At 60.7% G+C, this 27818-nt stretch overlaps 1 protein-coding gene across 3 annotated transcripts; it reads left to right on the top strand.

The window, feature by feature from the left end:
- Positions 1-477: 477 nt before the first annotated feature.
- Positions 478-27662, top strand: WNT10B (Wnt family member 10B). Of its 3 annotated transcripts, none has more exons than XM_075121432.1 (6): positions 478-642; positions 5485-5596; positions 23572-23712; positions 25107-25369; positions 26328-26689; positions 27113-27662. In XM_075121432.1, the coding sequence occupies exons 3-6, from the start codon at positions 23672-23674 to the stop codon at positions 27557-27559; spliced, it is 1113 nt and encodes a 370-aa protein (XP_074977533.1). In that variant the 5' UTR covers positions 478-642; positions 5485-5596; positions 23572-23671; the 3' UTR covers positions 27560-27662. The 3 variants fall into 3 exon arrangements, with proteins under 3 accessions (XP_074977533.1, XP_074977534.1, XP_074977532.1); XM_075121433.1 differs by having other exon boundaries at positions 480-567; positions 26328-26677; XM_075121431.1 differs by having other exon boundaries at positions 480-567.
- Positions 27663-27818: the final 156 nt, after the last annotated feature.

Genomic DNA, 27818 nt, shown 5'->3' with positions numbered 1-27818 from the left:
AGGGAACTCTGCTGCCCAGGTCCTTCAGAGACATCCGCCCCCCGAGGGGCCCACTCTCTCCAGCCTCATGGACCCCCAGCCTCCTCCCACAGCAGCTGTCACCGCCTGCCCTGCTCCCCCCAGAGCACAGGGAGCCTCACTTGAGGTCCCCTTGCCCCAGGCAGGGATCAGGGCCCCAGCACATGACAGTCCGTCCCCCCTCGCTCCTGAGCCCCAACTCTGGGGGGCTCTGGGCTGAACCCTTCCAGCCATAACTTCCCTTTGGCAGCAGCAGCAGCCCCTCCCCCGGGTCCCTTTGTGCTGTGGCTCGTTATGGGAGTCGAGGGAGATGGTTTAACGGTGGGGCCAGATTCCTTCTACCGCAGTTTGCTGCATCTCCGCTAGGGGGCAGAAAGGCTGGCATGCAGACCCCCACCCCCAGGGTTACAGCAGCATACGGTCAGGTGGGACTTTACTCCCCTCGGGACACGGCCGGCCGGGGAGGACGCCCCAGGAGGGTGCTCCTATCCCAGCAGGAGGGGCCCTTTTGCTGGTTTAAGCGCACGTGGCTTTGGGAGAGGATTACAGGTATAACTTCCAGTGTAGCCTGACCCAGGTACTATGGAAGAACCAGGACTTGAACGCGGGTCTCCCACATGCCAGGTTAGCGTCTTACCCACTGGACTGTCCTGCCGCCCTACCTCAGTACCCCCCATCCCCTTCAAAAAAATATCCCCACAGCCTCCATGCTAGTCTCTGCTTCTTTTCCTCAGTGGATGGACTGGTGGGTCTCCACGGGGAGGGAGAACCCAGCAGTGCTGGACAGGCAGGGCAGTGGGGCATGGAGAGACACCGCAGGGGCAGGGAAGGGACTTTCCGTGGCTGGGGTAATTGTTGCTAGGAGCTGGAGGCAGCGGGAGGGAAGACATGGGGGGTGTGGTGTGAGATTTAATGTTTTAAAAACTAAGGAAATTAAATGCTCAAAAATTTTGTCAATGCAGAGTTAAGGTTACCCAATGCCGTCACCTGGGCACCTTCCAGAATGTGGAGCATGGCTAACTGCGAACCTCTGAAACCCAGGAGAGTTAAGGGCCACACTCCTTCTGCAACACCACCTTAACTCTGCCCTCTGAGTGCGGCAACTAGCCTGTTACTGGGCAGAGTTCCTCTGGGCAGCATCCGCTGGCTCCTTGGACAGCTCTGAGGAGCAATGGGCGCTGTCCGGGGTTCTCTGCTCAGTGTCCCCCTCTGGATGAACCTGTGACCTTCACTCCTGACCCTGTTGTTCATTAGTTGTCCCCCACATTCAGTTGGCTCCAGGATCCAGTGGTCCCTCCTGCAAGGCTGTGGGAGAGCCTCTAGATGGGCCCGTCCACCTCCCAGGATTTCCAGTAAGGCCCCCTTGATGGGGAAATGGGGCCAGCTGCACCTGTGTGAAAATTACCTGCCTCCCAGCTGGAGAGGCAGAACTAATGGGGCCAGGTATTACCCTGAGGAGCACCTGGGCCGTATAAAAAGGGCTGGAGCCATTAAGTAGGGCAGGAACTAACTTAAGGAGGTAGGTTGGACTATGCTGTTGGGGGGCAGTGGGGATCTGGTGGGGAGGAAGCCCTGGGAAGCTGGGCCCAGCAACCTGAGCAAAGCAGAGCTCAGAGGGAGCCCTGAAGGAGGCCAGTGACCTTTGGGTGGTTTGGCTTTTTGTTGGACTCTTGGGCCCCTGGAAGGGGCCTGCACTGGAAAGATGAGCTGGCTGAGGGCTTGGACACTGGTGCACCTTGGTCTCCTGTTCTTGGCCTGTGACACACAAGAGTCCAGCCTGCCTGGGCTGTGAGGCTTTGCTCTTGTTTTGGTTGTTGGGCAGTGGTTCCCCACCTATTTACCGTTGTGGGCTGCAGTGTGTTATGTGGGCTGCATCCCATAATACCTCTCTGGCCCTGAGGATGTCACATGGGCCGCAGCTCTGGGCGGATCGGGCCGCACGTGGGCTGCAGGGTGAGAGCCACTGGATTAGGGTGTGGGTGCTGGGAGGTCAGACTCCGTGGTCTGGTGAGACCTTCTGGCCTTCAGCTCTGACTGGGGATCCTCCGCTCCCAGAGGTCCTCACTATGCTGCATGGCAAGACCCCTTGCGCCTGTGGCCCTCAGCCCTGGAAAGGGGCGTCCATGCCCCCGCATGGCACTTGTGCACCTCTCCTCGTGTCACCGTCGCGGGTCCAATTAATTCTGCCCCATGCGACGGCTCCCGCAGCGCGGGCGGGCAGGTGGAGCGTGGGTGGCGAGAGGCTGCCACTCAGTGCCGTGAAACACCACGCTCCCCGCCGCACGCACTTAGTCCCTCCTCGCTCTGACTTGTTGCCAATTTAGACACTTTAGGGCCATAGGATTGTGGGGTCTGACCTCCTGTACATTGCAGGCCAGAGAGTTTCAGCTGCTTTCCCCTGTAGTGAGCTTAACTTGGGTTTGCCTAAAGTAGCTTCCCTTCCAGCCAAGCAGCGGGGCTGGACCGGACGACACCCAGAACCAGGCCTGCAGAAAGGTATTTCACTCGCTTTTTTTCCCCCTTGGATGCTGATCTCTGCCTGCCTGAAGGTTCTGGGGGAGCCCCCTCCTATGCCTATCGAGCACTACTAAAGTTTTGCCCGCGTGACACATACAGGAGCTGAGAGGACGTTGTGCCAGGCAGCGACACACAGCTGCTGGCCATATTTGCTCTGGGCCAGTGCTGCTGTTTGCATTTATCCTCTTGTGTCCCGGGTATTGTGCTTTAGCTATTGAGTTGTCTGTTATGCGCATGTATGTCCCCTCTCCTGGGAACGCCCCCCGTGCTGACCCAGTCCTGGGGCTCTGGCCAGCCCGAGGGGGCAGAGGGGTGGTGCTGCAGGGGTAGCATGTACCTTAACTCTTCGCCCAGAGGTTTAGGGTTAGCTGCTCTGTGTTCAGGGAAGGCACAGGACAACGCTGGGCAACCTTAACTCTGCTGTTAATAGATTGTAAGCCTGGTTTCCTTCTCTTGTACCCGGTGAGATGATCAAAACTGTGAAGAATCTTTAAACCCCCTCTGCTGCTGTCTGTGTCTCTTTGGCATCTCACTAGTCCAGGGCTGCGATAGCCGAATGGTGGAAGCACCCCGTGCAGGGACACCAGTGCCAGGTGCCCCAAGCTCGGCAGGGCTGCACTTCGCACCCACTCTGCTCTTCTGTAAATCTCCGTGAGGCGAGATGGGAGGTAGGGCCAGGCTGCCCCCCTCCCAGCTGGGATAGCAACTTATCCGTCCCCCCTTTGCTCCCTCTCGTTATCCTGCTCCCTGCAGCACCTCCTACAGGCTGGAGCAGGGCAATGACCTAGCCCCCAGCAGGATTCATTCCAGGGCCCCTGCCTGCTCTGGGTCATGGGCTCCACCCCCCCCAGCAGATCTCTCCAGAGCTTCCCTCTTTCTGAACCGGTTAAACATTAACGGCTCCCACAGAGCCTAGGGGAATTTCACACTGTCCTAGCGAGTTCAGACAGATTCGCTCCAGTGCGGAGATGCCTGGAATTCAAGAGAACCGGAGGCTCGCGCCTGCCTGGGCATCTGTCCATGGAAGAGTCTGCACATGCGCTCGCACTTGTTGCTGTGTGTAGGGCCCGGGGTGGGGGAGACCCTCGGTGGGTGGGCGGGCAGAGCTGGGCTGCCAGGGGCATTTCTGGAGTGAGCCATGGATCAACAAGGCCTGAGCTAGTGCCAGAGGCCGCATGGGAAAAGACACTCCAAGGCCGCAATCAGCCAAGGGCACCCCGGCTATAGCGCAGAGCCAGGGAGCCACCGCTCCCAACTCGCCCAGGACACAGCCTGCCCTGAACCCAGGGCCCTCCATCCCCTGCCCAGCATATCACCACTGGAACTGCAGCACAAGCTGGAAGCCTGTCAAACACTTAGTGGGGCCACCGGCCAATGGAGGTGCTAAGGGAGCACTCACGGAAGACAAGGCTGTTGTGGAGAATCTAAAAGCATTCTTTGCATCGGTCTTCACTACAGAGGACGTGCAGGAGATTCCCACACCTGAGCCATTCTTATTTGGTGACAAACCCGAGGAACTGTCCCAGATTGAGGTGTCAGTAGAGGAGGTTTGGAACAAATTGTTACATTAAACAGTAATAAGTCACCTGGACCAGGTGGGATTCACCCAAGAGTTCTGATCGAAATTGCAGAAACTACTAACTGTGGGATGCAACCTATCGCTTAAATCAGCCTCTGGCCTGGGGGGGATAGCTAATGGGATGCAGATTATTAAAAAGGGCTCCAGAGGCAATGCTGGTGATTGCAAGCTGGGAAGCCTGACTTCAGTACCAGGTAAATGAGTAGAAACTACAGTAAAGAACAGAAGGATCAGACACTCAGATGAACACAGTATGTTGGGGAAGAGTCCGCACGGCTATTGTAAAGGGAAATCCTGCCTCATCAATCTATTCGAATTCTCTGAGGCTGTCAACAAACAGGGACAAAGGGGATCCAGCTGCCTCCCACCTCCTGGGGTTGGTCATTTGGCTCAAGTGTCTGAGGTCTGGGTGTAGATGAAACCTGCTGAGAACCCGTGGGCAAGATGGCATGTAGAGCATATGCAGGTTTAGGGGGGAGGGCTGCATGCAAGGGTACCGGTGACTGGTACAGGTGCCTGTGTATTTGTTTGCATTCACGTCTTTCAGTTGCAGCAGCGGGTGCTAGCAGCTGGGACCTGCCGGGTCCCCGTCAGTGTGTGCAGTGCAGCTTGCTCAGTGTATGTCCCTGGGCATAGCAGATGGGGGCTCGGCTCAGTTCAGCATCCTCAGGGGAGAGGGGGATGCAAGTGGTTCCCTCTGACATTCAGGGCAGGGGGCCTCCCATGCTCACATAGAACCTGACTCACACCAGCAGTGTGGGTATTCTGTCCTTCTCTAGAGGCTGGCCACATACAGGATAACAGCCTACTACTGCTGCCTGCTATTGGGGTTGCTCCTTTCAGAACATAAGAATGGCCAGACTGGGTCAGACCAATGGTCCATCCAGCCCAGTGTCCTGTCTTCCAACAGAGGCCAGTGCCAGGTGCCCCAGAGGGAATGAACAGAACAGGACAATTAGCAAGTGATCCATCCCCTGTCATCAATTCCCTGTGTCTGGCAGTCAGAGGCTTAGGGACACCCAGGGCATGGGGCTGACCATCTTGGCTTATAGTCATTGACCTGTCCTCCAGGAACTGATCTAATTATTTTTTGAACCCAGTGATACTTCTGGCCTTCACAACATCCCCTGGCAAGGAGTTCCACAGGCTGACTGTGCCTTGCATGAAGAAACACTTCCTTCTGCTTGTGTTAAACCTGCTGCCTGGTAATTTCATCAGGTGGCCCCTGGTTCTTGTTCTGTGAAGGGGTAAATAACACCTGCTTAGTCCCTTTCTCCACATCATTCAAGATTGTATAGGCCTCTGTCATATCCTCCGCAGCCCTCTCCTTTCCGATCTGAACAGCCCCGGTCTCTTTCATCTCTCCTCAGACAGAAGCGGTTCCAGACCCTCTGAGCAGTTCTGCTCTATCTCCTCTGCCATGAGGTGACCAGGCCTGCAGGTGGTACTGCCAGTGTGGGCATCCCACGGGCTGACATCCAGGTATTTTTCCAGTGCATTGCCTATCCCTGTCCTCATGGTTCCTAACAGTCTCTTCGCCCTTTTGCCTCTGGCTGCATGTTGAGCAGCTGTTTTCAGAGAACTCTCCACGTGCTGGGAAATGGGAGACCTGGGTTCTAATTCCATCTCTGCCACTGACCCACTGCATGACCCCGGGTGAGTCCCGTCTGCTCTTTGTGCCTTGATTTCCCCACCCACCTTGGGCCTGCTCCTTGGTGCCAGGGGTAGGAAAGAAGCCAGCTGCTGGGGCTGTGACCCATGGTGCAGAGCTGCGGGCATGGGGGAACATGAGCACGCACCCTGTCTCCCATGCCTTGCTCCTCCCTCAGTCTTTCCCTTGCTATCCCCCTCCCCACGTCAGCTGCAGATTCCTACCTGCCACAGGGGCCTGTCCCAGCCCCTGCTCTCTCCACACAGCCCGGGGGTGAGTCCTGAGGTGCTGGGGCTGAGGGGGCTCCTAATGCAGCAGGCAGGTCTTGCCACGCATCACCCCGTGTCTGAGCAAGGACACTCCCATACGCATTCCAGCGCACCAGCCCCACGCCCTCCCCAGCCCTGGGGCGCAGCCTTATTAGGAAGCCAGGTGTTGGCTTGGGATGGGGGGGGCAGGCTGGCCCCCCCAGGGAGATGGAGCTGGGACCTGATGGCATGGGGCTGCATCTCAGCGGGCACTAGTGAGGGCAGGGGGGTTCACCCACCCGGGCACCTGTCCTTTGGGGACTCCAGTCCTGTGGCATTGCCAGCAGCAATAGGGGAGATGGGCTTAGATCTCCCTAGGCTGGGCACAGGGAGGCCACAAAGAGGCCCTCTCCCTGTCACGGGGTCCCCGGGCGATGCTCTGGAACTGCTCCCTACGAGGCCAGGCAGGACTCTGGGGGAGTCTCCTCTCTGGGAGCAGCCTGTCTGCAGGACACACAGCTCACCCAGCTTCCACCTTCCTGGGTCTGACCTCGGAGCCTTCAGCCTCCTCTACCCCTCCCTATGCTTCCCACAGCGAGTCCGCCCAGGCGGGGTCCTGGGGAAGCCAGAGGGTCCTGCCCCCCAACTCCGCAGTCAGACGGGACTCTCAGCCAGCCAGTAAAACAGAAGGTTTATTAGACGACAGGAACATGGTCTAACACAGAGCTTGTAGGTGCAGAGAAGGGGACCCCTCAGCTGGGTCCATTTTGGGGGGCAGTGAGCCAGACAACCACGTCTGCCCTTCACTCCACTCCACGTCCCCAGCCAGCCCCAAACTGAAAACCCCTCCAGCCCCTCCTCCTCTGGGCTTTGTCCCTTTCCTGGGCCAGGAGGTCACCTGATTCCTTTGTTCTCCAACCCTTTAGCTCTCACCTTGCAGGGGGGAAGGGCCCAGGCCATCAGTGTCCAGGAAACAGGGTGTCGGCCATTCTCTGTGTCCAGACCCCTGCACACACCTGCCCTCTAGGGCTCTGCAACCATCATACACCCTTACCCCACCCCCCAGATACTTAAGAACTGCATAGGGGAAACTGAGGCACCCCCACACTATTCAGAGGAAACACTAAGAACAGTCCCACTTCATCATCTCTCCCCCCTTTGAGATCAAACTGAGGAGGCTCACTTTAGCTGGTGACCTGGGGAAGTTTGAAGCCACCAACGTTCCCATGGATGCCCCAGCATCTCTCCCATTCCTCGGTGGGAGTCACACCAGGCCCTTCAAGTTTCTCGCCCTCCCTTAGGTCGGGGGTGGTCAAAAGCACTCGCAGGCAGCATGTGGAAAGGTTTATGCGGCCTGTGCCCTTTTGCCACCCCAAAAACCCTGGGCGTCAAACTGGGATTGGGTCTTCTCCCAGCGCTCCAGTCTGGAGGGCTGCAATTCGGGCTCTCTTGGTTAAGAGCCCCCATCTTGACCTGAGCCACATACTGTTCACTTACAGAACTAGCATGGAGACATTCCTTTCTCAACAACCTTGTCTCCCCAACACAGCCACTTGGTTATAGGACTGTTTAACTTTCTTAACAGCTTTCACTCCATCTGAGACCTTCTCAAAGCTATCCACACTGGATCTTTCAACAGGAAAGTCAGTGGATCCATTCACAACAGAAAATTTCTGGCTGTTAGGAACGGAAACTGTCTTGATTAAATCACTTTCACACCCTTCAGTTGCAGTAAACTGCTTGCAAAGACTCCATGAGGATTCCTTTCCCTAGGGGTTTTTCTATGCAACAATTCACCCCTCACAGAAATTCTGCCCTTATCCTCTTTACCTAGGGCTTGCTCTAGAGGAACACTTTCCTGAGCAACAACAGACTCGTTCTGGGTCTCACTTACATCCAGAATCACCTCTGGCCCATCCGGCGGATTCCTACACAATCCCCTTTCAGGCAAACTTACAGACTTCCTAGATAAAAGGTCAGAAGCATTCTCCTTCCCTTTACCACACACAAGTTCAGGAATCTTTTCCTTCTTGCTACAAGTTTCCACACCGTCAGTAGGTAACACAATCACATCACCTTCCTGCTCTCCTTGTGCCCTGGCTAGGATCTCACCCTGATTAAACAGAGTTGCTGCACCCTTTCCCAGCCACACACTAGCAACAGGCAAAATACAAGCACCAGAATTGTTTGGTCTCTGGGATTTTACATAGACACTAACTGGATGCGACCTAGTTACAGGGCCATTCTCCCGAGCAGGCACAAACTTAGGACCATTCCCTTCCTGGGCTTCAGTTGAATCCAGAACCAACTCTGAGACAACTGCACTATTCTCAACCATCACAGGCTAAAAGGCCCCTTCTGTCTGCTCCACAGACAAAGAAGAGCCGGACGCACTTTCTCCTTTCCCAGACACCCAGCGTGGCATCTCTTTCCCCTTGTCCCAGCACACAAGGCTGGTCACAGACAACTGCTTGGAGATCGGGGTAGCTCCCTCCACAGGCAGGTCAATATCCCTGACAGACACAGGCATGTTTCCTTCACTGTCACACTTCTCCACCCAGCTAACAGGTAAGGTCCAGGGACACTCATCTTCCACTCTCCTCGCCTTCCCACCCTGCTGACTAGACACAGCCATCAGCTCACAAGGCTGCCTTGGCTCATCCAAACTTTCCTTACCAAGCACCTTGCCACTCCCAACAGATCCCCTGCCCTGCCTGTGTCTCCCCCTGCTCAGCTGGGGTCTTATCTCCCTCCTTGCTCAATGTTGCTCTTGTGTCCAAGTGGGGGCAGGTAGTGAGCTCGCTACTTTCCTCACTGCATCAGAGCTAGTGAGCCCCCTCTCTGGTGTGCAAGGGGGCGGGGAGCGGAGCATCAATTTGTCCCACCCAGCCCCAGGGGTCTAGTTACAGGCAGGTAGCCCAAGCCTAGCAGCTCCTCCCCACTGCCAGCCAGGTCATCTGCATTTTCACTGACCATTTCCCTCTCCGCCGATTGGTTCCCTGGATTCAAATTCAAACCCTTGGCCGTTACAGGAGCAGGGTCTGAATCCTGTCCCAAAGAGACAGTCACCCCACAACAGGGTCTTGCAGCTGATATCCTGGAGAACCCCAATGACCAACCAGCCCCACCCCTCCTGGGTCTGCACAGGGATCTGGGCCATAGGCAGGGCGAGGGGCTTCGTCCCTGGGACCCTCACACAGCCACTCAGCATCTGAGGCTGCACCACCCAGGGCCTGACAACAGTTCTCTCTGTCCCAGGATCTCGCCACCCCAGGAATGTCTCCCCATTGACCATCACCTTCCACTCCCACTGGGGGTCCGAGGGGCCTGGCCCCAGGAAACTCCACACAGACATATAGGTTGGGGTCAGGAGTGGGAGCCTGTCCACCTCCCCACCCATCTGGCTGACGGAGTCTACAGCCTTGGGACCCAGCAAGGGAGCTAGACACCGGGGCTTTTCCGCAGGGTGTCACGGAGTCCCTGGGCGATGCTCTGGAACTGCTCCCCATGAAGCCAGTCAGGACTCTGGGGTAGTCGCCTTTCTGTGAGCAGCCTGTCTTCAGGACACACAGCTCACACAGCTTCCACCTTCCTGGGTCTGACCTCGGAGCATTCAGCATCCTCTGCCCCTCCGTGCGCTTCCCCCCAGCGAGTCCGCTCAGGCGGGGCTCCTAGGGAAGCCAGAGGGTCCTGCACCCCAACTCCGCAGTCAGACGTGACTCTCAGCCAGCCAGTAAAACAGAAGGTTTATTAGACGACAGGAACATGGTCTAAAACAGAGCTTGCAGGTGCAGAGAACGGGACCCCTCAGCTGGGTCCATTTTGGGGGGCAGTGAGCCAGACAACCCCGTCTGCACTTCACTCCATGTCCCAGTCAGCCCCAAACTGAAAACCCCCTCCAGCCCCTCCTCCTCTGGGCTTTGTTCCTTTCCCGGGCCAGGTGGTCACCTGATTCCTTTGTTCTCCAACCTTTTAGCTCTCACCTTGCAGGGGGGGAAGGGCCCAGGCCATCAGTTGCCAGGAAACAGGGTGTCGGCCATTCTCTGTGTCCAGACTCCTGCACACCCCTGCCCTCTAGGGCTCTGCAATGATCATACACCCTTACCCCACCCCCTAGATACTTAAGAACTGCCTAGGGGAAACTGAGGCACCCCCACACTATTCAGAGGAAACATTAAGAACAGTCCCACTTCGTCACATCTCTCCCCCCTTCGAGATCGAACTGAGCGGGGTCACTTTAGCCGGTGACCTGGGGAAGTTCGAAGCCACCAACGTTCCCATGGATGCCCCAGCATCTCTCCCATTCCTTGGTAGGAGTTACACCAGGCCCTTCCATTTTCACACCCTCCCTTAGGTCAGGGGTGGTCGATAGCACTCGCAGGCCGCATGTGGGAAGGTTTATGCAGCCCATGCCCTTTGGCCACCCCAAGAATGTCTCCCCATTGACCATCACCTTCTGCTCCCACTGGAGGTCCGAGGGGCCTGGCCCCAGGAAACTCCACACAGACATATAGGTTGGGGTCAGGAGTGGGAGCCTGTCCACATCCCCAACCATCTGGCTGACGGAGTCTATGGCCTTGGGACCCAGCAAGGGAGCTAGACACCGGGGCTTTTCCGCAGGGTCCCCCTGGTTCAAATCGCCAGCCTGCTCAAAGGCAGTGAGGTGGGCATCCACACCCCCCCTCCTTAACCAGGGGCAGCAATTTAGTCTCGAGGTTCCCTGCGGAACTGGCCCCCCGGGGTCTATCCCCACTCACCCCGGGGAGGTCCCCTGGGCCTCTCCGCTCCCCCACCGCCAGTTCATCCTGCTGCTGCTTCTGCAGCTCTTTCTCGGGCTCTCGCTGTCTCCCAGGGTCCTCTTGCTCTCTCGGACTCAGCTCCAATCCCGTCCGTCTCGATCCCCCGATGGGGAACCCGATCATGAAGACCCCCGTCTGGTCGGGGACAGGAGTCTTGGCGATGCCTGGCTCCCGCTTCAGCTGCTCCCAGATCCTGCTATAGCCCCAGTGGGGTCAGGAATCTGTTCCTTAGAGCGGTCATCCTCCTCCAGCTGCACGATTAACTCTGCTTTGGTGAACTTTCCAACGCTCAACCCTCTCTTTTTGCACAGGGTTACAATGTCCTTCTTAAGGAGACTGTGACAGGCCATCACTCCGCTCCCCCCAAGTTGTTGTGGACTCACAGGCCCGTGTGTTCTCAGCTCCCCACGGTTTCCAGGGAGAACCCCTAGTGTGCCAGCCCTTCTCGAGGTCACCACCTCTTTGCCAGGGTCGAGCTGCAGACTCCTCCGCCCCTGAGACTGCTCACTGCAGTCCCCAGGGGGACCCCATTACTGCACAGTCCTTCTCGCTGGTCACACACTCCCAGGGGTTAACCGCCCCCCGAAACCGCTCCTCTCTGAGCCTTCAGCAGGCCTGGTCCTCAGCAATCCCCCTTCGTGTTACTGCTCCCCAGTCACTTACTGCAGGAAGCACCATCCACGGGGTGCAGTACATCCCACCGCTGCCACCAGTTGTCACGGAGTCCCTGGGCGATGCTCTGGAACTGCTCCCCATGAAGCCAGTCAGGACTCTGGGGTAGTCGCCTTTCTGTGAGCAGCCTGTCTTCAGGACACACAGCTCACACAGCTTCCACCTTCCTGGGTCTGACCTCGGAGCATTCAGCATCCTCTGCCCCTCCGTGCGCTTCCCCCCAGCGAGTCCGCTCAGGCGGGGCTCCTAGGGAAGCCAGAGGGTCCTGCACCCCAACTCCGCAGTCAGACGTGACTCTCAGCCAGCCAGTAAAACAGAAGGTTTATTAGACGACAGGAACATGGTCTAAAACAGAGCTTGCAGGTGCAGAGAACGGGACCCCTCAGCTGGGTCCATTTTGGGGGGCAGTGAGCCAGACAACCCCGTCTGCACTTCACTCCATGTCCCAGTCAGCCCCAAACTGAAAACCCCCTCCAGCCCCTCCTCCTCTGGGCTTTGTTCCTTTCCCGGGCCAGGTGGTCACCTGATTCCTTTGTTCTCCAACCTTTTAGCTCTCACCTTGCAGGGGGGGAAGGGCCCAGGCCATCAGTTGCCAGGAAACAGGGTGTCGGCCATTCTCTGTGTCCAGACTCCTGCACACCCCTGCCCTCTAGGGCTCTGCAATGATCATACACCCTTACCCCACCCCCTAGATACTTAAGAACTGCCTAGGGGAAACTGAGGCACCCCCACACTATTCAGAGGAAACATTAAGAACAGTCCCACTTCGTCACATCGGGTCCCCCTGGTTCAAATCACCAGCCTGCTCAAAGGCAGTGAGGTGGCATCCACATCTTCCTCCCCCCGCCCTTAACCAGGGGCAGCAATTGAGTCTTGAGGTTCCCTGCGGAACTGGCCCCCCAGGGTCTATCCACACTCCTCCCTGGGAGGTCCCCTAGGCCTCTCCGCTCCCCCACCGCCAGTTCATGCTGCTGCTGCTTCTGCAGCTCTTTCTCGGGCTCTCGCTGTCTCTCACAGTCCTCTTGCTCTCTCAGACTCAGCTCCAATCCCGTCCGTCTCGATCCCCCGATGGGGAACCCGATCGTGAAGACCCTCGTCTGGTCGGGGACAGGAGTCTTGGGGATGCCTGGCTCCCACTCCAGCTGCTCCCAGATCCTGCTATAGCCCCATTTGGGGTCAGGAATCTGTTCCTTAGCGCGGTCATCCTCCTCCAGCTGCGTGATTAACTGTGCTTTGGTGAACTTTCCAATGCTCAACCCTCTCTTTCTGCACATGTCCTTCTTAAGGAGACGGTGACAGGCCATCAATCCGCTCTTCCCAAGTTGTTGTGGACTTACTGGCCTGTGTGCCTTCAGCTCCCCACGGTTTCCAGGGAGAACCCCTAGTGTGCCAGCCCTTCTCGAGGTCACCACCTCTTTGCCAGGGTCGGCCATAGACTCCTCCGCCCCTTGGACTGCTCGCTGCAATCCCCAGGGGAACCCTGTTACTGCAAAAGTCCTTCTCTCTCTCCCAGGGCCAAGCCGCAGGCTCCTCCGCCCTGAGACTGCTCACTGCAGTTCCCAGGGGGACCTCATTACTGCATAGTCCTTCTCGCTGGTCACACACTCCCAGGGGTTAACCGCTCCTCTCTGAGCCTTCAGCACGCCTGGTCCTCCTCAATCCCCCTTCGTTTTACTGCTCCCCCTTCGCTTACTGCAGGAAGCACTATCTGTGCAGTGCAGTAGATCCCACCTCTGCCACCAGCTGTCACGGAGTCCCCCGGCGATGCTCTTGAACTGCTCCCTACAAACCCAGTCAGGACTCTGGGGAAGTCTCTCTGGGAGCAGCCTGTCTTCAGGACACACAGCTTCCACCTTCCTGGGTCTGACCTCGGAGCATTCAGCATCCTCTGCCCCTCCGTGCGCTTCCCACAGCGAGTCTACCCAGGCGGGGTCCAGGGTCTTGCCCCCCAACTCCGCAGTCAGACGTGACTCTCAGCCAGCCAGTAAAACAGAAGGTTTATTAGACAACAGGAACATGGTCTAAAACAGAGCTTGCAGGTGCAGAGAACAGGACCCCTCAGCTGGGTCCATTTTGGGGGGCAGTGAGCCAGACAACCACGTCTGCACTTCACTCCATGTCCCCAGCCAGACCCAACCTGCCTCCCCATCCAGCCCCTCCTCCTCTGGGCTTTGTCCCTTTCCGGGCCAGGAGGTCACCGGATTCCTTTGTTCTCTAACCCTTTGGCTCTCACCTTGCAGGGGGAACGGCCCAGGCCATCAGTGGCCAGGAAACAGGGTGTTGGCCATTCTCTGTGTCCAGACCCCTGCACACACCTGCCCTCTAGGGCTCTGCAATGATCGTACACCCTTATCCCACCCCCTAGATACTTAAGAACTGCCTAGGGGAAACTGAGGCACCCCCACACAGGGAAGCCAAAAAGAGACCTGTCACGGAGTCCCTGGGCGATGCTCTGGAACTGCTCCCCATGAAGCCAGTCAGGACTCTGGGGCAGTCGCCTTCCTGGGAGCAGACTGTCTGCAGGACACGAAGCTTACCCAGCTTCCACCTTCCTGGGTCTGACCTCGGAGCATTCAGCATCCTCTGCCCCTCCGTGCGCTTCCCACAGTGAGTCCGCCCAGGCGGGGTCCTGGGGAAGCCAGAGGGTCCTGCCCCCCAACTCCTCAGTCAGATGGGACTCTCAGCCAGCCAGTAAAACAGAAGGTTTATTAGACGACAGGAACATGGTCTAACACAGAGCTTGTAGGTGCAGAGAACGGGACCCCTCAGCTGGGTCCATTCTGGGGGTGTCACGGAGTCCCTGGGCGATGCTCTGGAACTGCTCCCCATGAAGCCAGTCAGGACTCTGGGGCAGTCGCCTTTCTGTGAGCAGCCTGTCTTCAGGACACGCAGCTCACACAGCTTCCACCTTCCTGGGTCTGACCTCGGAGCCTTCAGCCTCCTCTGCCCTTCCGTGCGCTTCCCACAGCGAGTCCGCTCAGGTGGGGCTCCTGGGGAAGCCAGAGGGTCCTGCACCCCAACTCCGCAGTCAGACGTGACTCTCAGCCAGCCAGTAAAACAGAAGGTTTATTAGACGACAGGAACATGGTCTAAAACAGAGCTTGCAGGTGCAGAGAACGGGACCCCTCAGCTGGGTCCATTCTGGGGGGCAGTGAGCCAGACAACCACGTCTGCACTTCACTCCATGTCCCAGCCAGCCCCAAACTGAAAACCCCCTCCAGCCCCTCCTCCTCTGGGCTTTGTTCCTTTCCCGGGCCAGGTGGTCACCTGATTCCTTTGTTCTCCAACCCTTCAGCTCTCACCTTGCAGGGGGGGAAGGGCCCAGGCCATCAGTTGCCAGGAAACAGGGTGTTGGCCATTCTCTGTGTCCAGACTCCTGCACACACCTGCCCTCTAGGGCTCTGCAATGATCATACACCCTTACTCCACCCCCTAGATACTTAAGAACTGCCTAGGGGAAACTGAGGCACCCCCCCAACTATTCAGAGGAAACATTAAGAACAGTCCCACTTCGTCACAAGTCCGCTCAGGCGGGGCTCCTGGGGAAGCCAGAGGGTCCTGCACCCCAACTTCGCAGTCAGATGTGACTCTCAACCAGCCAGTAAAACAGAGGGTTTATTAGACGACAGGAACATGGTCTAACACAGAGCTTGCAGGTGCAGAGAACGGGACCCCTCAGCTGGGTCCATTTTGGGGGGCAGTGAGCCAGACAACCACGTCTGCCCTTCACTCCACTCCACGTCCCCAGCCAGCCCCAAACTGACTCCCCCTTCAGCCCCTCCTCCTCTGGGCTTTGTCCCTTTCCTGGGCCAGGAGGTCACCTGATTCCTTTGTTCTCCAACCCTTCAGCTCTCACCTTGCAGGGGGGAAGGGCCCAGGCCATTAGTTGCCAGGAAACAGGGTGTCGGCCATTCTCTGTGTCCAGACCCCTGCACACACCTGCCCTCTAGGGCTCTGCAATGATCATACACCCTTACCCCACCCCCTAGATACTTAAGAACCGCCTAGGGGAAACTGAGGCACCCCCCCACTATTCAGAGGAAACATTAAGAACAGTCCCACTTCGTCACATCTCTCCCCCCTTCGAGATCGAACTGAGCGGGGTCACTTTAGCCGGTGACCTGGGGAAGTTCGAAGCCGTTCCCATGGATGCCCCAGCATCTCTCCCATTCCTTGGTAGGAGTTACACCAGGCCCTTCCAGTTTCACGCCCTCCCTTAGGTCAGGGGTGGTCGATAGCACTCGCAGGCCGCATGTGGGAAGGTTTATGCAGCCCATGCCCTTTGGCCACCCCAAGAATGTCTCCCCATTGACCATCACCTTCTGCTCCCACTGGAGGTCCGGGTGGCCTGGCCCCAGGAAACTCCACACAGACATATAGGTTGGGGTCAGGAGTGGGAGCCTGTCCACATCCCCAACCATCTGGCTGACGGAGTCTATGGCCTTGGGACCCAGCAAGGGAGCTAGACACCGGGGCTTTTCCGCAGGGTCCCCTTGGTTGAAATCACCAGCCTGCTCAAAGGCAGTGAGGTGGGCATCCACACACCCCCCCTCCTTAACCAGGGGCAGCAATTTAGTCTCGAGGTTCCCTGCGGAACTGGCCCCCCGGGATCTATCCCCACTCACCCCTGGGAGGTCCCCTAGGCCTCTCCGCTCCCCCACCGCCAGTTCATGCTGCTGCTGCTTCTGCAGCTCTTTCTCGGGCTCTCGCTGTCTCCCAGGGTCCTCTTGCTCTCTCGGACTCAGCTCCAATCCCGTCCCTCTCCAATCCCCAGATGGGGAACCCGATCGTGAAGACCCCCGTCTGGTCGGGGACAGGAGTCTTGGCGATGCCTGGCTCCCGCTTCAGCTGCTCCCAGATCCTGCTATAGCCCCAGTTGGGGTCAGGAATCTGTTCCTTAGAGCGGTCATCCTCCTCCAGCTGCACGATTAACTCTGCTTTGGTGAACTTTCCAATGCTCAACCCTCTCTTTCTGCACAGAGTTACAATGTCCTTCTTAAGGAGACGGTGACAGGCCATCACTCCGCTCCTCCCAAGTTGTTGTGGACTCACAGGCCTGTGTGTTCTCAGCTCCCCACGGTTTCCAGGGAGAACCCCTAGTGTGCCAGCCCTTCTCGAGGTCACCACCTCTTTGCCAGGGTCGAGCTGCAGACTCCTCCGCCCCTTGGACTGCTCGCTGCAATCCCCAGGGGAACCCTGTTACTGCACAGTCCTTCTCGCTGGTCACACACTCCCAGGGGTTAACCGCCCCCCGAAACCGCTCCTCTCTGAGCCTTCAGCAGGCCTGGTCCTCGGCAATCCCCCTTCGTGTTACTGCTCCCCAGTCACTTACTGCAGGAAGCACCATCCACGGGGTGCAGTACATCCCACCACTGCCACCAGTTGTCACGGAGTCCCTGGGCGATGCTCTGGAACTGCTCCCCATGAAGCCAGTCAGGACTCTGGGGCAGTCGCCTTTCTGTGAGCAGCCTGTCTTCAGGACACACAGCTCACACAGCTTCCACCTTCCTGGGTCTGACCTTGGAGCATTCAGCATCCTCTGCCCCTCCGTGCGCTTCCCCCCAGCGAGTCCGCTCAGGCGGGGCTCCTGGGGAAGCCAGAGGGTCCTGCACCCCAACTTCGCAGTCAGATGTGACTCTCAACCAGCCAGTAAAACAGAGGGTTTATTAGACGACAGGAACATGGTCTAACACAGAGCTTGCAGGTGCAGAGAACGGGACCCCTCAGCTGGGTCCATTTTGGGGGGCAGTGAGCCAGACAACCACGTCTGCACTTCACTCCATGTCCCAGCCAGCCCTAAACTGAAACTCCCTCCAGCCCCTCCTCCTCTGGGCTTTGTTCCTTTCCCTGGCCAGGAGGTCACCGGATTCCTTTGTTCTCCAACCCTTTAGCTCTCACCTGGCAGGGGGGAAGGGCCCAGGCCACCAGTGGCCAGGAAACAGTGTCAGCAATTCTCTGTGTCCAGACCCCTGCACCCCATGCCCTCCAGGGCTCTGCAAGGATCATACACCCTTATCCCACCCCCTAGATAATTAAGAACTGCATAGGGGAAACTGAGGCACCCCCCACACTATTCAGAGGAAACATTAAGAACAGTCCCACTTCGTCACAGGGGGTTAAAGGGAGGGGACAGGGGGCTGCGCTCTGGGGGGTGGGGCAAGGGTAGGAGGGAGGCTGCACTCTGGGCTGGGGGGCTGTGCTCTGTGAAGTGGTGTATGGGAGCTGCACTCTGGGCTGGGGGAGTCCCGGGGGGGGGGTGTCTGTAGTCCGGGAGGGGGGGCTCGCAGGGCGGCTGCGTTTTGGGCTTGGGGGGATTGCAGGGGGAATTGTGCTCCGGCCGGGAGGGCGGGTCGCAGGGGGGCTGCGCGCTGGGCTGGGGGGGTCGCATTTGTAGCTTTGCTCTACGCAGTGGATTTGGCAAAGGCACGTGCGTCTCTTGCCTCTCCTCCCCCTCCCTCCCCCGCGGAGCCCAGAAGGGCGGCGGCGGCGGGGGCGCTGCGGGCCCCGTCCCCGGCTCCAGGGAAGCGGGGGCCGTGGCGCGCACGGGCCCTGCCCACCAACCATGGAGATGAAACGCGCATCCCCGCCCTGGAAAGTCCCCGGCGCGGGGCTGGCCGCGCTCCAGCTGGCAGGACCCGGGAGCCGCTCCCGGGGCCTCTTGCCCGGTGCCAGGGGCCGGGGCAGCAGCGTCCTCGGCGGGCAGCCGGGCCGGACAGCTGGTGCTGGCTGGGCGCGCTCTCCTCCAGGGCCCCTCGCGGGCACGGCCGGGGGGCGGATAGGCTCGTAGCCGCCGGCCCGGCACAGCAGCTGTGCCCCTGACAGGAGCCCTGGCTCCCAGCTCTGGGTTTGCCTGGGCAGGGATGGCTTGACGCCCCTTTGCGGGGCGGGGCAGCCGCCTCTGGGGTGGAGCGCAGCAGCCGTTCCGCGGCCCAAGCCCGCTCTCCCAGCACTGAGCCGCGGCCGCCTCTGGGGTGTGGGAGCAGCACGTGGCACCAGCTACACGAGGCTTGGGGGCAGGAGGTGTCCAAGGGAGGGGGCAGAATGGACTGTCCCAGGGCGGGGCTTGGCCAGGACACCGGGGTTTGCCTCCTGACACCACACGGCAGCCCTGATTTCTAGGAAGCATAAACATGGGGGACCTTGTCTTCATTAGCACAGCATCCCCCCCACCCGCATTGAGTCACCGCTACCAGCTCCTACAGCCCCTGGGGGGAGGGGGTACGGGGACAGATGGGGGTTCATGGGGAGGGAGAGATGGGGCGCACTGGGGGGAGGGAGAGATGGGGCGCACGGGGAGGGAGGGGCAGCTAGAGGGGTGCACGGGGAGGGAGGGAGAGATGGGGCGCACGGGGAGGGAGGGGCAGCTAGAGGGGTGCACGTGGAGGGAGGGAGAGATGGGGCGCACGGGGAGGGAGGGGCGGCTGGCCGGGGCGCACGGGGCTGGGTAGGGGCCGCTCAGCCGATGGGGGCGGCAGGCTGCCGGCTCGGGGTGTGGCTGAGTCTCCCCAGATCCAAGAAAAACTTGAGCCCGTCTGCAGCGCAGCGCGATCCTCGGATCGTAGCAGGAGCCGGGGGAGGGGGCTGGAGGTGGGGGTGCGGAGAACCAGCTCGCCCCGCGGGGGAGCGGGCTGAAGCCCGGCAGTGGGAGCGGGCAGGAGCTGCAGAGCCCGGCACAGGGAGCGGAGCGGCTGAGCGGCGGGAGAAGGCAAGAGCGGGGTTTGGGCTGGGCCGGGCGGGGAGTGAGCAGCGGGGCGTTGGGTGGCGAGCGAAGGGAGGAAGGGGTGAGTGTGGCAGGGAGCAGGGGAGGAGGGTGTCTCTGTGCCGCAGGTCCCAGCTGGGAGCGGGACCCTGCCACTGGATGGAGCGTATGGGGATAGATCGACAGACAGAGGGGGTGCATGGGGACAGATAGATAGATAGATAGATAGATAGATAGATAGATAGATAGATAGATAGATAGATGATGGTGTAGGGGATAGACAGACAGAGGGGATGTGGGGGGGGTGGTGGATGGGAATGGATAGATAGGGGGTGTAGGGGCTAGACAGACAGAGGGGGTGTATGGGGATGGATGGATAGGGAGTGTAGGGGACAGACAGACATAGGGGATGGATGGATAGATAGGGGGTGTAGGGGACAGACAGACAGAGGGGGTATGTGGGGATGGATGGATAGATAGGGAGTGTTGGGGACAGACAGACAGAGGGGGTGTGTGGGGATGGATGGATAGATAGGGGGTATAGGGGACAGACAGACAGAGGGGGTATGTGGGGATGGATGGATGGATAGGGAGTGTGGGGGACAGACAGACAGAGGGGGTGTATGGGGATGGATGGATGGATAGGGAGTGTAGGGGACAGACAGACAGAGGGGGTGTGTGGGGATGGATGGATGGATAGATAGGGAGTGTAGGGGACAGACAGACAGAGAGGATGTGTGGGGATGGATGGATAGATAGGGGGTATAGGGGATAGACAGACAGAGGGGGTGTATGGGGATGGATGGATGGATAGATAGGGAGTGTAGGGGACAGACAGACAGAGGGGGTATGTGGGGATGGATGGATAGATAGGGAGTGTAGGGGACAGACAGACAGAGGGGGTGTGTGGGGATGGATGGATGGATAGATAGGGAGTGTAGGGGACAGACAGACAGAGGGGGTGTGTGGGGATGGATGGATGGATAGATAGGGAGTGTAGGGGACAGACAGACAGAGGGGATGTGTGGGGATGGATGGATAGATAGGGGGTATAGGGGACAGACAGACAGAGGGGGTATGTGGGGATGGATGGATAGATAGGGAGTGTGGGGGACAGACAGACAGAGGGGGTGTATGGGGATGGATGGATGGATAGGGAGTGTAGGGGACAGACAGACATAGGGGGTGTATGGGGATGGATGGATGGATGGATAGATAGGGAGTGTAGGGGACAGACAGACAGAGAGGATGTGTGGGGATGGATGGATAGATAGGGGGTATAGGGGATAGACAGACAGAGGGGGTGTATAGGGATGGATGGATGGATGGATGGATGGATAGGGGGTGTAGGGGACAGACAGACATAGGGGGTGTATGGGGATGGATGGATGGATGGATGGATGGATAGATAGGGAGTGTAGGGGACAGACAGACATAGGGGATGGATGGATAGATAGGGGGTATAGGGGATAGACAGACAGAGGGGGTGTATGGGGATGGATGGATGGATGGGGGTGTAGGGGACAGACAGACATAGGGGGTGTGTGGGGATGGATGGATAGATGGGGGTATAGGGGATAGACAGACAGAGGGGGTGTATGGGGATGGATGGATGGATAGGGGGTGTAGGGGGATGGATGGATGGATGGATGGATAGGGGGTGTAGGGGACAGACAGACATAGGTGGTGTGTGGGGATGGATGGATAGATGGGGGTATAGGGGATAGAGAGACAGAGGGGGTGTATGGGGATGGATGGATGGATGGATGGATGGATAGGGTGTGTAAGGGACAGACAGACATAGTGGGTGTGTGGGATGGATGGATAGATGGGGGTAGAGGGGATAGACAGACAGAGGGGATGTATGGGGATGGATGGATGGATAGAGAGAGGGGGTGTATGGAAATTGACAGATTAGGTAAATTAGGTAGCATGTGAGCCAGGAGGTGAGTGCAGCGGTGAAGGAGTGAATGGGGAAAAGGAAAGAGCAAACCACTGAGGGAAGCCTTGAAGTTCTGGTGAACAAAAGCGAGTGTCAGGAAAGCAGAAGAGGAGAGAGCTGGGATCAGAGGGAGGCATGAAGAGGACTGTGTGCAGTGTGTGGGATGTGTGGTGCAGGAGGTGTGCAGTGCAGGGTGTACAGTGTGTGTACAGTGTGGGTGCAGTGCGGTGGAGTGCTGGACTGTGTCTGTGCAGTGTGTTTACAATACACACTGGGGAGGAGTGGTGCAGTGAGGGGATGCAGTGTGTGTACAGTGTGGGTGCAGTGCGGTGGAGTGCTGGACTGTGTCTGTGCAGTGTGTTTACAATACACACTGGGGAGGAGTGGTGCAGTGAGGGGATGCAGTGTGTGTACAGTGTGGGTGCAGTGCGGTGGAGTGCTGGACTGTGTCTGTGCAGTGTGTTTACAATACACACTGGGGAGGAGTGGTGCAGTGAGGGGATGCAGTGTGTGTACAGTGTGGGTGCAGTGCGGTGGAGTGCTGGACTGTGTCTGTGCAGTGTGTTTACAATACACACTGGGGAGGAGTGGTGCAGTGAGGGGATGCAGTGTGTGTACAGTGTGGGTGCAGTGCGGTGGAGTGCTGGACTGTGTCTGTGCAGTGTGTTTACAATACACACTGGGGAGGAGTGGTGCAGTGAGGGGATGCAGTGTGTGTACAGTGTGGATGCAGTGCGGTGTACAATGTGGGCTGACTGGGTGCGGTGACAGGCTGTGTGCGCGCAGTGTGAGGAATACAGTGTGCAGTGTGTACAATGTGAGTGCAGTGAAGTGGAATGCTGGACTGCGTGTGTGCAGTGTGTTTACAATACACACTGGGGAGGTGTGGGGCAGTGAGGGGGTGCAGTGTGTGTATACTGTGGGTGCAAGGGGTGGACAATATGGCTGTGGGGGGTGTTTCCAGTGGCCCGTGTTTCCAGGAGGGATTTTCCCATGCATAGAAGGGTGGGGGCAGGGTTGAGGCAGTCTGATCAGTGCACTTGCCAGGGAGGTGCCCAATGGCTCATGCGTGGCCCAGTCAGGACGGGTCCCTTCAGCAGACCCCAGGGCTCGGCCAGCTCCAGGAGTGGGACCCCCCCGCCTCATCCCCCAGGGCAGCAAGTCCATCTCAGGCTCTCCGGATCCCCCTCAGACCTAGCATCAGCCCTTCCTTTCCTGCCAGTGACCCAGCTGTCCCTCTCACCTCCCTCTTGGGGCTTATGCCCTCATATATAGCATTAGAGCAGGGGCTGGGAGCCAGGACTCCTGGGTTCTATCCCTGGCTCTGGGAGGGGAGTGGGGTCTAGTGGTCAGAGCAGGGGGGGGCTGGGAGCCAGGACTCCTGGGATCTTTCCCTGGCTCTGGGAGGGGAGTGGGGTCTAGTGGTCAGAGCAGGGGCCTGGGCGCCAGGACTCCTGGGTTCTCTCCCCGGCTCTGGGAGGGAAGTGAGATCTAGTGGGTTAGAGTAGGGGGGCTGGGTGCCAGGACTCCTGGGTTCTCTCCCTGTTTCTGGGAGGGAAGTGAGATCTAGTGGGTTAGAGCAGGGGGGCTGGGCGCCAGGACTCCTGCCCATGCCTGTGTGCTGGGGTGATGCCCAGGTGCCCCCGCGGCTGGAGAGACCCAGGGACCAAGGGGGTTTTCACTGCAGTTTCACGAAGGACGCTTGGGGGAGGGGGCCGGGACCGATGGGCTTAGCCCAGTCTGGGTCTGACCAGGGTCATTGTAAGCGTCTTTCCTCAGACGGGGGGGGGGGGGGCGCTGCCCCTGCAGCGGGTTGCCTGCTCTGGCCCTTGGGATCCCCGCCCGGGTGGGGGCCCTGCAGCCTGGCCCCAGGGGCAGGGTGGGAGTGGGGAGGATGCAGGGACCCGCCCAGCTCGGCAGATGCGGTCCAGGCTCCCGCTGCCCAGGGAGAGGGAGGGGACCAGCGCATTCCCAGCCCCGCCCGGTGCAGCGCGGGGCCTCCCCCGCCCTCCCCCCGCCCAGAGCAGGGCACCTCAGGGTGCGCGACCGACCGCCTGGTGGGCTGGGGGGGGGGGTCGTCCATCTGGGCTCCCCCAGGCATTGCTCGGTCTGGGGGCCGGGGCTGCGGGGACAGACGGACAGACTGACCGGTGTGTGAACGAGGAAGGAGGGAGGGGGCTGAGGGAACCAGGGGCTCTCTGTGCTGCGGGGGGCCGCGCTGGGTTTGCCCCAGGGCTTTCCGGGGGATCCCCTGTCCCTGTAGGGAGGCTGGGCTGGGGTAATCCCCAGGGGGCTCTTTGGGGAGGGCGGGGCCGGGGCTCCCCATGTCCTGCCTCAGTTTCACTACCTGTAAGGGGTTGAGACTCCGGGGATGAAGGATGTTGCGGGGAACGGGGGGGGGGGCTGGGACATCTTCCCCACACTAACGACCCCCGGCCCCTTCCAGTCCCCAGCCCGCAGCTGTCTGGAGCAGGAGACGACCACCCCCCGCCCCTCCCTGGGCCGGGACATGAGGGAGGAGGCGCCGCCCGGCCCGACAGAGCAGCATGGGGCTCGCCCCCCTCCTCGCCCTCTTCCTCTGGAGCCGGTAAGTGGGGCCGGGCGTGGGGGCAGCAGGGTCCCTGGCTGGCAGGCTGGGTCCGGCGTGCCGGCCCCCGCCGCGTCTCAGCCAGTCCCCCTCTCCACACCCCGCACCCTCTGCCCGCGGGGCCACCTGTGCCAGGGGCGGGCGCCCGGACTCCTGGGTTCTACCCTTGGTCCCGGCGGGGAGCGGGGTCTAGTGGATAGAGTTGGGGCTGGGCTGGGAGCCAGGACTCCTGGGTTCTACCCTGGTTCTGGGCAGGGAGTGGGGGCTAGTGGGTAGAGCAGGGGGCTGGGAGCCAGGATCCTGGGTTCTCACTCAGCTCTGGGTGGGCAGTGGGGTCTAGTGGATAGAGTGGGGGCTGGGCTGGGAGCCAGGGTCTCCTAGGTTCTACCCTGGTTCTGGGCAGGGAATGGGGGCTAGTGGGTAGAGCAGGGGGCTGGGAGCCAGGACTCCTGGGTTCTCACTCAGCTCTGGGCAGACAGTGGGGTCTAGTGGTTAGAAGAAGGGGGTGGGGCTGGGAGCCAGGAGGCCACTGACTGGATCTTGTGCAGGGTTATGGGGGGCTGGGTCTCATGGGGAGTTCAGGCGGTTTGTGGGGGTGGATCGCCTGAGGGTTACGGGGTCTCTTGGGAGGTCACGGGGGGGGGGTTATGTTCCCTCCCCATAGTAGGAAGCTTCGCTATTTCCCCTTCAGCATCCAGATATTTGTCTCCACGGCCACCCAGGTTATACGGGCCCCTCCCTCCATTGCCATGGAAACCCCTGTTCTAGACCTGGGGGGCAGGGGGCTCTCGCATCATCACGGGAACACCCGCCCTCCCCCCAGAGTGGGTGCCGAGCCGGAGGGTGACGCACCTAATCCTCAAACCCCTTTAATCTGGTTCCAGGGCGGGGTGTGTATGTGAGGGGGGAATTTCCCCTGCCAACGGGGCCAGGTGCAGAGCTCCTGCGGGGGTGGGGGAAGGGTCCTGGGTTTACACGCCTTGCACACACGTGTGATGCAGGCTGCCCATGGGTCCAGCTGAGTGTGCATGGCACATTGGACTCCTGGGTTCTCTCCCTGGCTCTGGGAGGGGAGAGGGGTCCAGAGGGTTAGAGCAAGGGGGGCTGGGAGCCAGGACTCCTGGGTTCTCTCCCTGGCTCTGGGAGGGGAGAGGGGTCCAGAGGGTTAGAGCAAGGGGGGCTGGGAGCCAGGACTCCTGGGTTCTATCCCTGGCTCTGGGAGGGGAGTGGGGTCTAGTGGTCAGAGCAGGGGGGGGCTGGGAGCCAGGACTCCTGGGATCTTTCCCTGGCTCTCGGAGGGGAGTGGGGTCTAGTGGTCAGAGCAGGGGCCTGGGAGCCAGGACTCCTGGGTTCTCTCCCCTCCACTCTTCTCCTGTGCTTTGCTTCCCTTCCAGGGCCCTGGGTAACGACATTCTGGGGCTGAAGCTGCCGAGCGGCCCTGACCTGACCCCCAACACGGTGTGCCTGACCCTGCCGGGGCTCAGCAAGCGCCAGATGGGGCTATGCGTGCGCAGCCCCGACGCGGCCGCCTCGGCCCTGCAGGGCATCCAGGTCGCCATCCAGGAGTGTCAGCATCAGCTGCGGGACCAGCGCTGGAACTGTTCCAGCCTGGAGCGGGCGGGCCAGGTGCTGCAGGACAGCGCCATCCTCAAGAGAGGTGAGGGCCGGAGCAGGGGGAGCCCCGCCCCAGTGCAGCTTGCAGGGCGCGTTGGGGCCACCCCCTCCCTGCTCCCCGCAGCCTGGAGCGGCCTCCGAGGTTGCCTTGGCCCCTGCATCGAGGGGGAGGAGCGAAGAACGAACCCAGGCTCAAAGCGAGGGAGCCGGAGCCAGCCGCGGCCTGCCCGATCCTGCCGGGGCAGCCAACTCCCAGGGCGCGGCGAGTTCTGTGGGTCTCAGCCCAAGGCCCCGCTGGCGCGAAGGGGGCCGCTCCGGCAGAGACGCCCCAAGGTCCCAGATCTGGGGGGACGGGGCGGGATTGGGGTGCATGGCTGCGGGGCTGGGCACAGACAGCGCTTCCGGTGCCCCACGGGGGAGGGGGTAACCTGGCCCCTCAAGCCCGTTCATGCGCATGGAGCAGGGCAGTGTGGCTGGGTGGGAAGCTCTGAGGCGCACGAGTGGAGGCAATGAGGTGGTGGGCTCTGGAGACCTGCCTTCAAACACCCACTTCGGTCACAAGTGAAGCGAATGCTGCTGGTCTCAGCCCAGTTCAGCCAGGGGAGTGGTTTCAGTGAATCAGAAGAGGGAGTGCAGGGAGCTGTGGGTCGGGTCTGAGGGGGGCAGGGCTGGGTTAGCAGGAGCTGCGGGTCAGGAGTGAGGGGCACCGGCGGAGCTGGGGGGAGCTGAGCTGACTGCAGGGGGCAGCAAGGATCCTGGGTGTGTTCGGAAAGAACCCAGGAGTTCTGGCGGAAATCTGACCCCAGTGACCCTGTTCCCCCTCCCCTCGCCCGGCCAGTTTCAGCTGGATACTCTGTTCCTCCTCGCCGACCGGGCTGCCTCATGCTCCACCCCAGAGCCAGCTGCACTTCTGCAGGGGGGAGGGTGCCCGGGTTCCTCCTCGTCTCCTGGGAGGGGCCCAGCATGGTCCCCAGCTCACCCCCTCCCCCTGTGCTCCTCAGGCTTCCGGGAAAGCGCCTTCGCCTTCTCCCTGCTGGCGGCCGGCGTGATGCACTCGGTGGCCACGGCCTGTAGCCTGGGCAAGCTGCAGGGCTGCGGCTGCTCCTGGCGGGAGCGCGGCGGCCCGGAGAAGCGCCAGCTGAAGCTGAGCCAGCTGCAGGCGCTGTCCCGGGGCAAGGGCCTCCCCCCTCAGCTGGCCTCGCTCCTGGGCGAGCCCAGCCCGCAGGACACCTGGCAGTGGGGCGGCTGCGGACCCGACATCGGCTTCGGGGAGCGCTTCTCCCGGGACTTTCTGGACCCTCGGGAGGCGCCACGTGACATCCAGGCCCGGATGAGGGTCCACAACAACTGGGTGGGCAGACAGGTATGGGGGGAGGGGCATGGTGCGGGAGGGGCACAGTACCTGCGGGGCATGGGGGAGGGGCACAGAGGGGGCAGGGGCACTGGGGGAGGGGGACAGCGGGCAAGGAGAAGGGGGAGGAGTGTTAGGGGGCAGGGTGGGGAGATAAGTAGGGTGCCAACGGGGGCCAGGGTGGGGATAGGGGCTGGGGGGCCCTAGGGGGCAGGGTCGCGGCTGCTCACTGGGAGGCCCACGGCAGATGCCTCAGGCCAGGCGTGAGCAGGAAGGGTGCAGGTCTCGGCGGGGGGCTTCGTCCCGAGCCCCCGGCAGCCGCCGGTGATGAGCAGCGGCAGGCCCCACGGCTGCGGCCGCTGCGCGGCTGCCGCCCGGTCCTGCGGCAGGGAGTTCCGCCGGCTCACCCGGCTCCCCCGTCTCCCCCCGGCGCAGGTGGTGGCGGAGAACATGAAGCGCACGTGCAAGTGCCACGGCCCGTCGGGCAGCTGCCAGTTCCGCACCTGCTGGCCGGCGGCGCCCGAGTTCCGGCTGGTGGGCGCGGTGCTGCGGGAGCGGCTGCAGCGGGCCGCCTTCATCAGCGCCCGCAACCGCAACAGCGGCGTCTTCGGCCCGCGCCGCCTGGCCCGCCAGCTGGTCTACTTCGAGCCCTCGCCCGACTTCTGCGAGCGCGACCCGGCCCTCGGCTCGCCCGGCACCCACGGCCGCGCCTGCAACCGCAGCAGCCCCCGCGCCGACGGCTGCGCCAGCCTCTGCTGCGGGCGGGGCCACAACCTCCTGCGCCAGACCCGCGGCGAACGCTGCCGCTGCCGCTTCCAGTGGTGCTGCGCCGTGCGCTGCGAGGAGTGCCGGCTCGGCGCCTGGCTCAGCGTCTGCAAGTGAGGGGGGCCGGCCCCCCGCGCGCCCCGGAGGGGCTCCCCCGGGAGCGGCTCCGCGGCCGGAGAGAGGCGGTGGAAAGCCTGAGCCCCTGGGGCTCTGTGGGACGGGAACAGGCGGAGGGGGGGGGGCCGCAGGGGGGGCGAGCTAAGCAAATTTTGCGAATGCTTTAAAGGCTGCAGGGGAGCAGCGGCGGGGGGTCGGGGGGGTGTTATGGGGATGCCAGGGGGCAGCGCAGGGGGTGGGGGGAGCGGGTCAGCGGATC

The sequence above is a fragment of the Caretta caretta genome, chromosome 20 (genome assembly GCF_965140235.1).
Source record: "Caretta caretta isolate rCarCar2 chromosome 20, rCarCar1.hap1, whole genome shotgun sequence".
Taxonomy (NCBI): domain Eukaryota; kingdom Metazoa; phylum Chordata; order Testudines; family Cheloniidae; genus Caretta; species Caretta caretta.
This window is presented reverse-complemented; position numbering and strand designations above follow the sequence as displayed.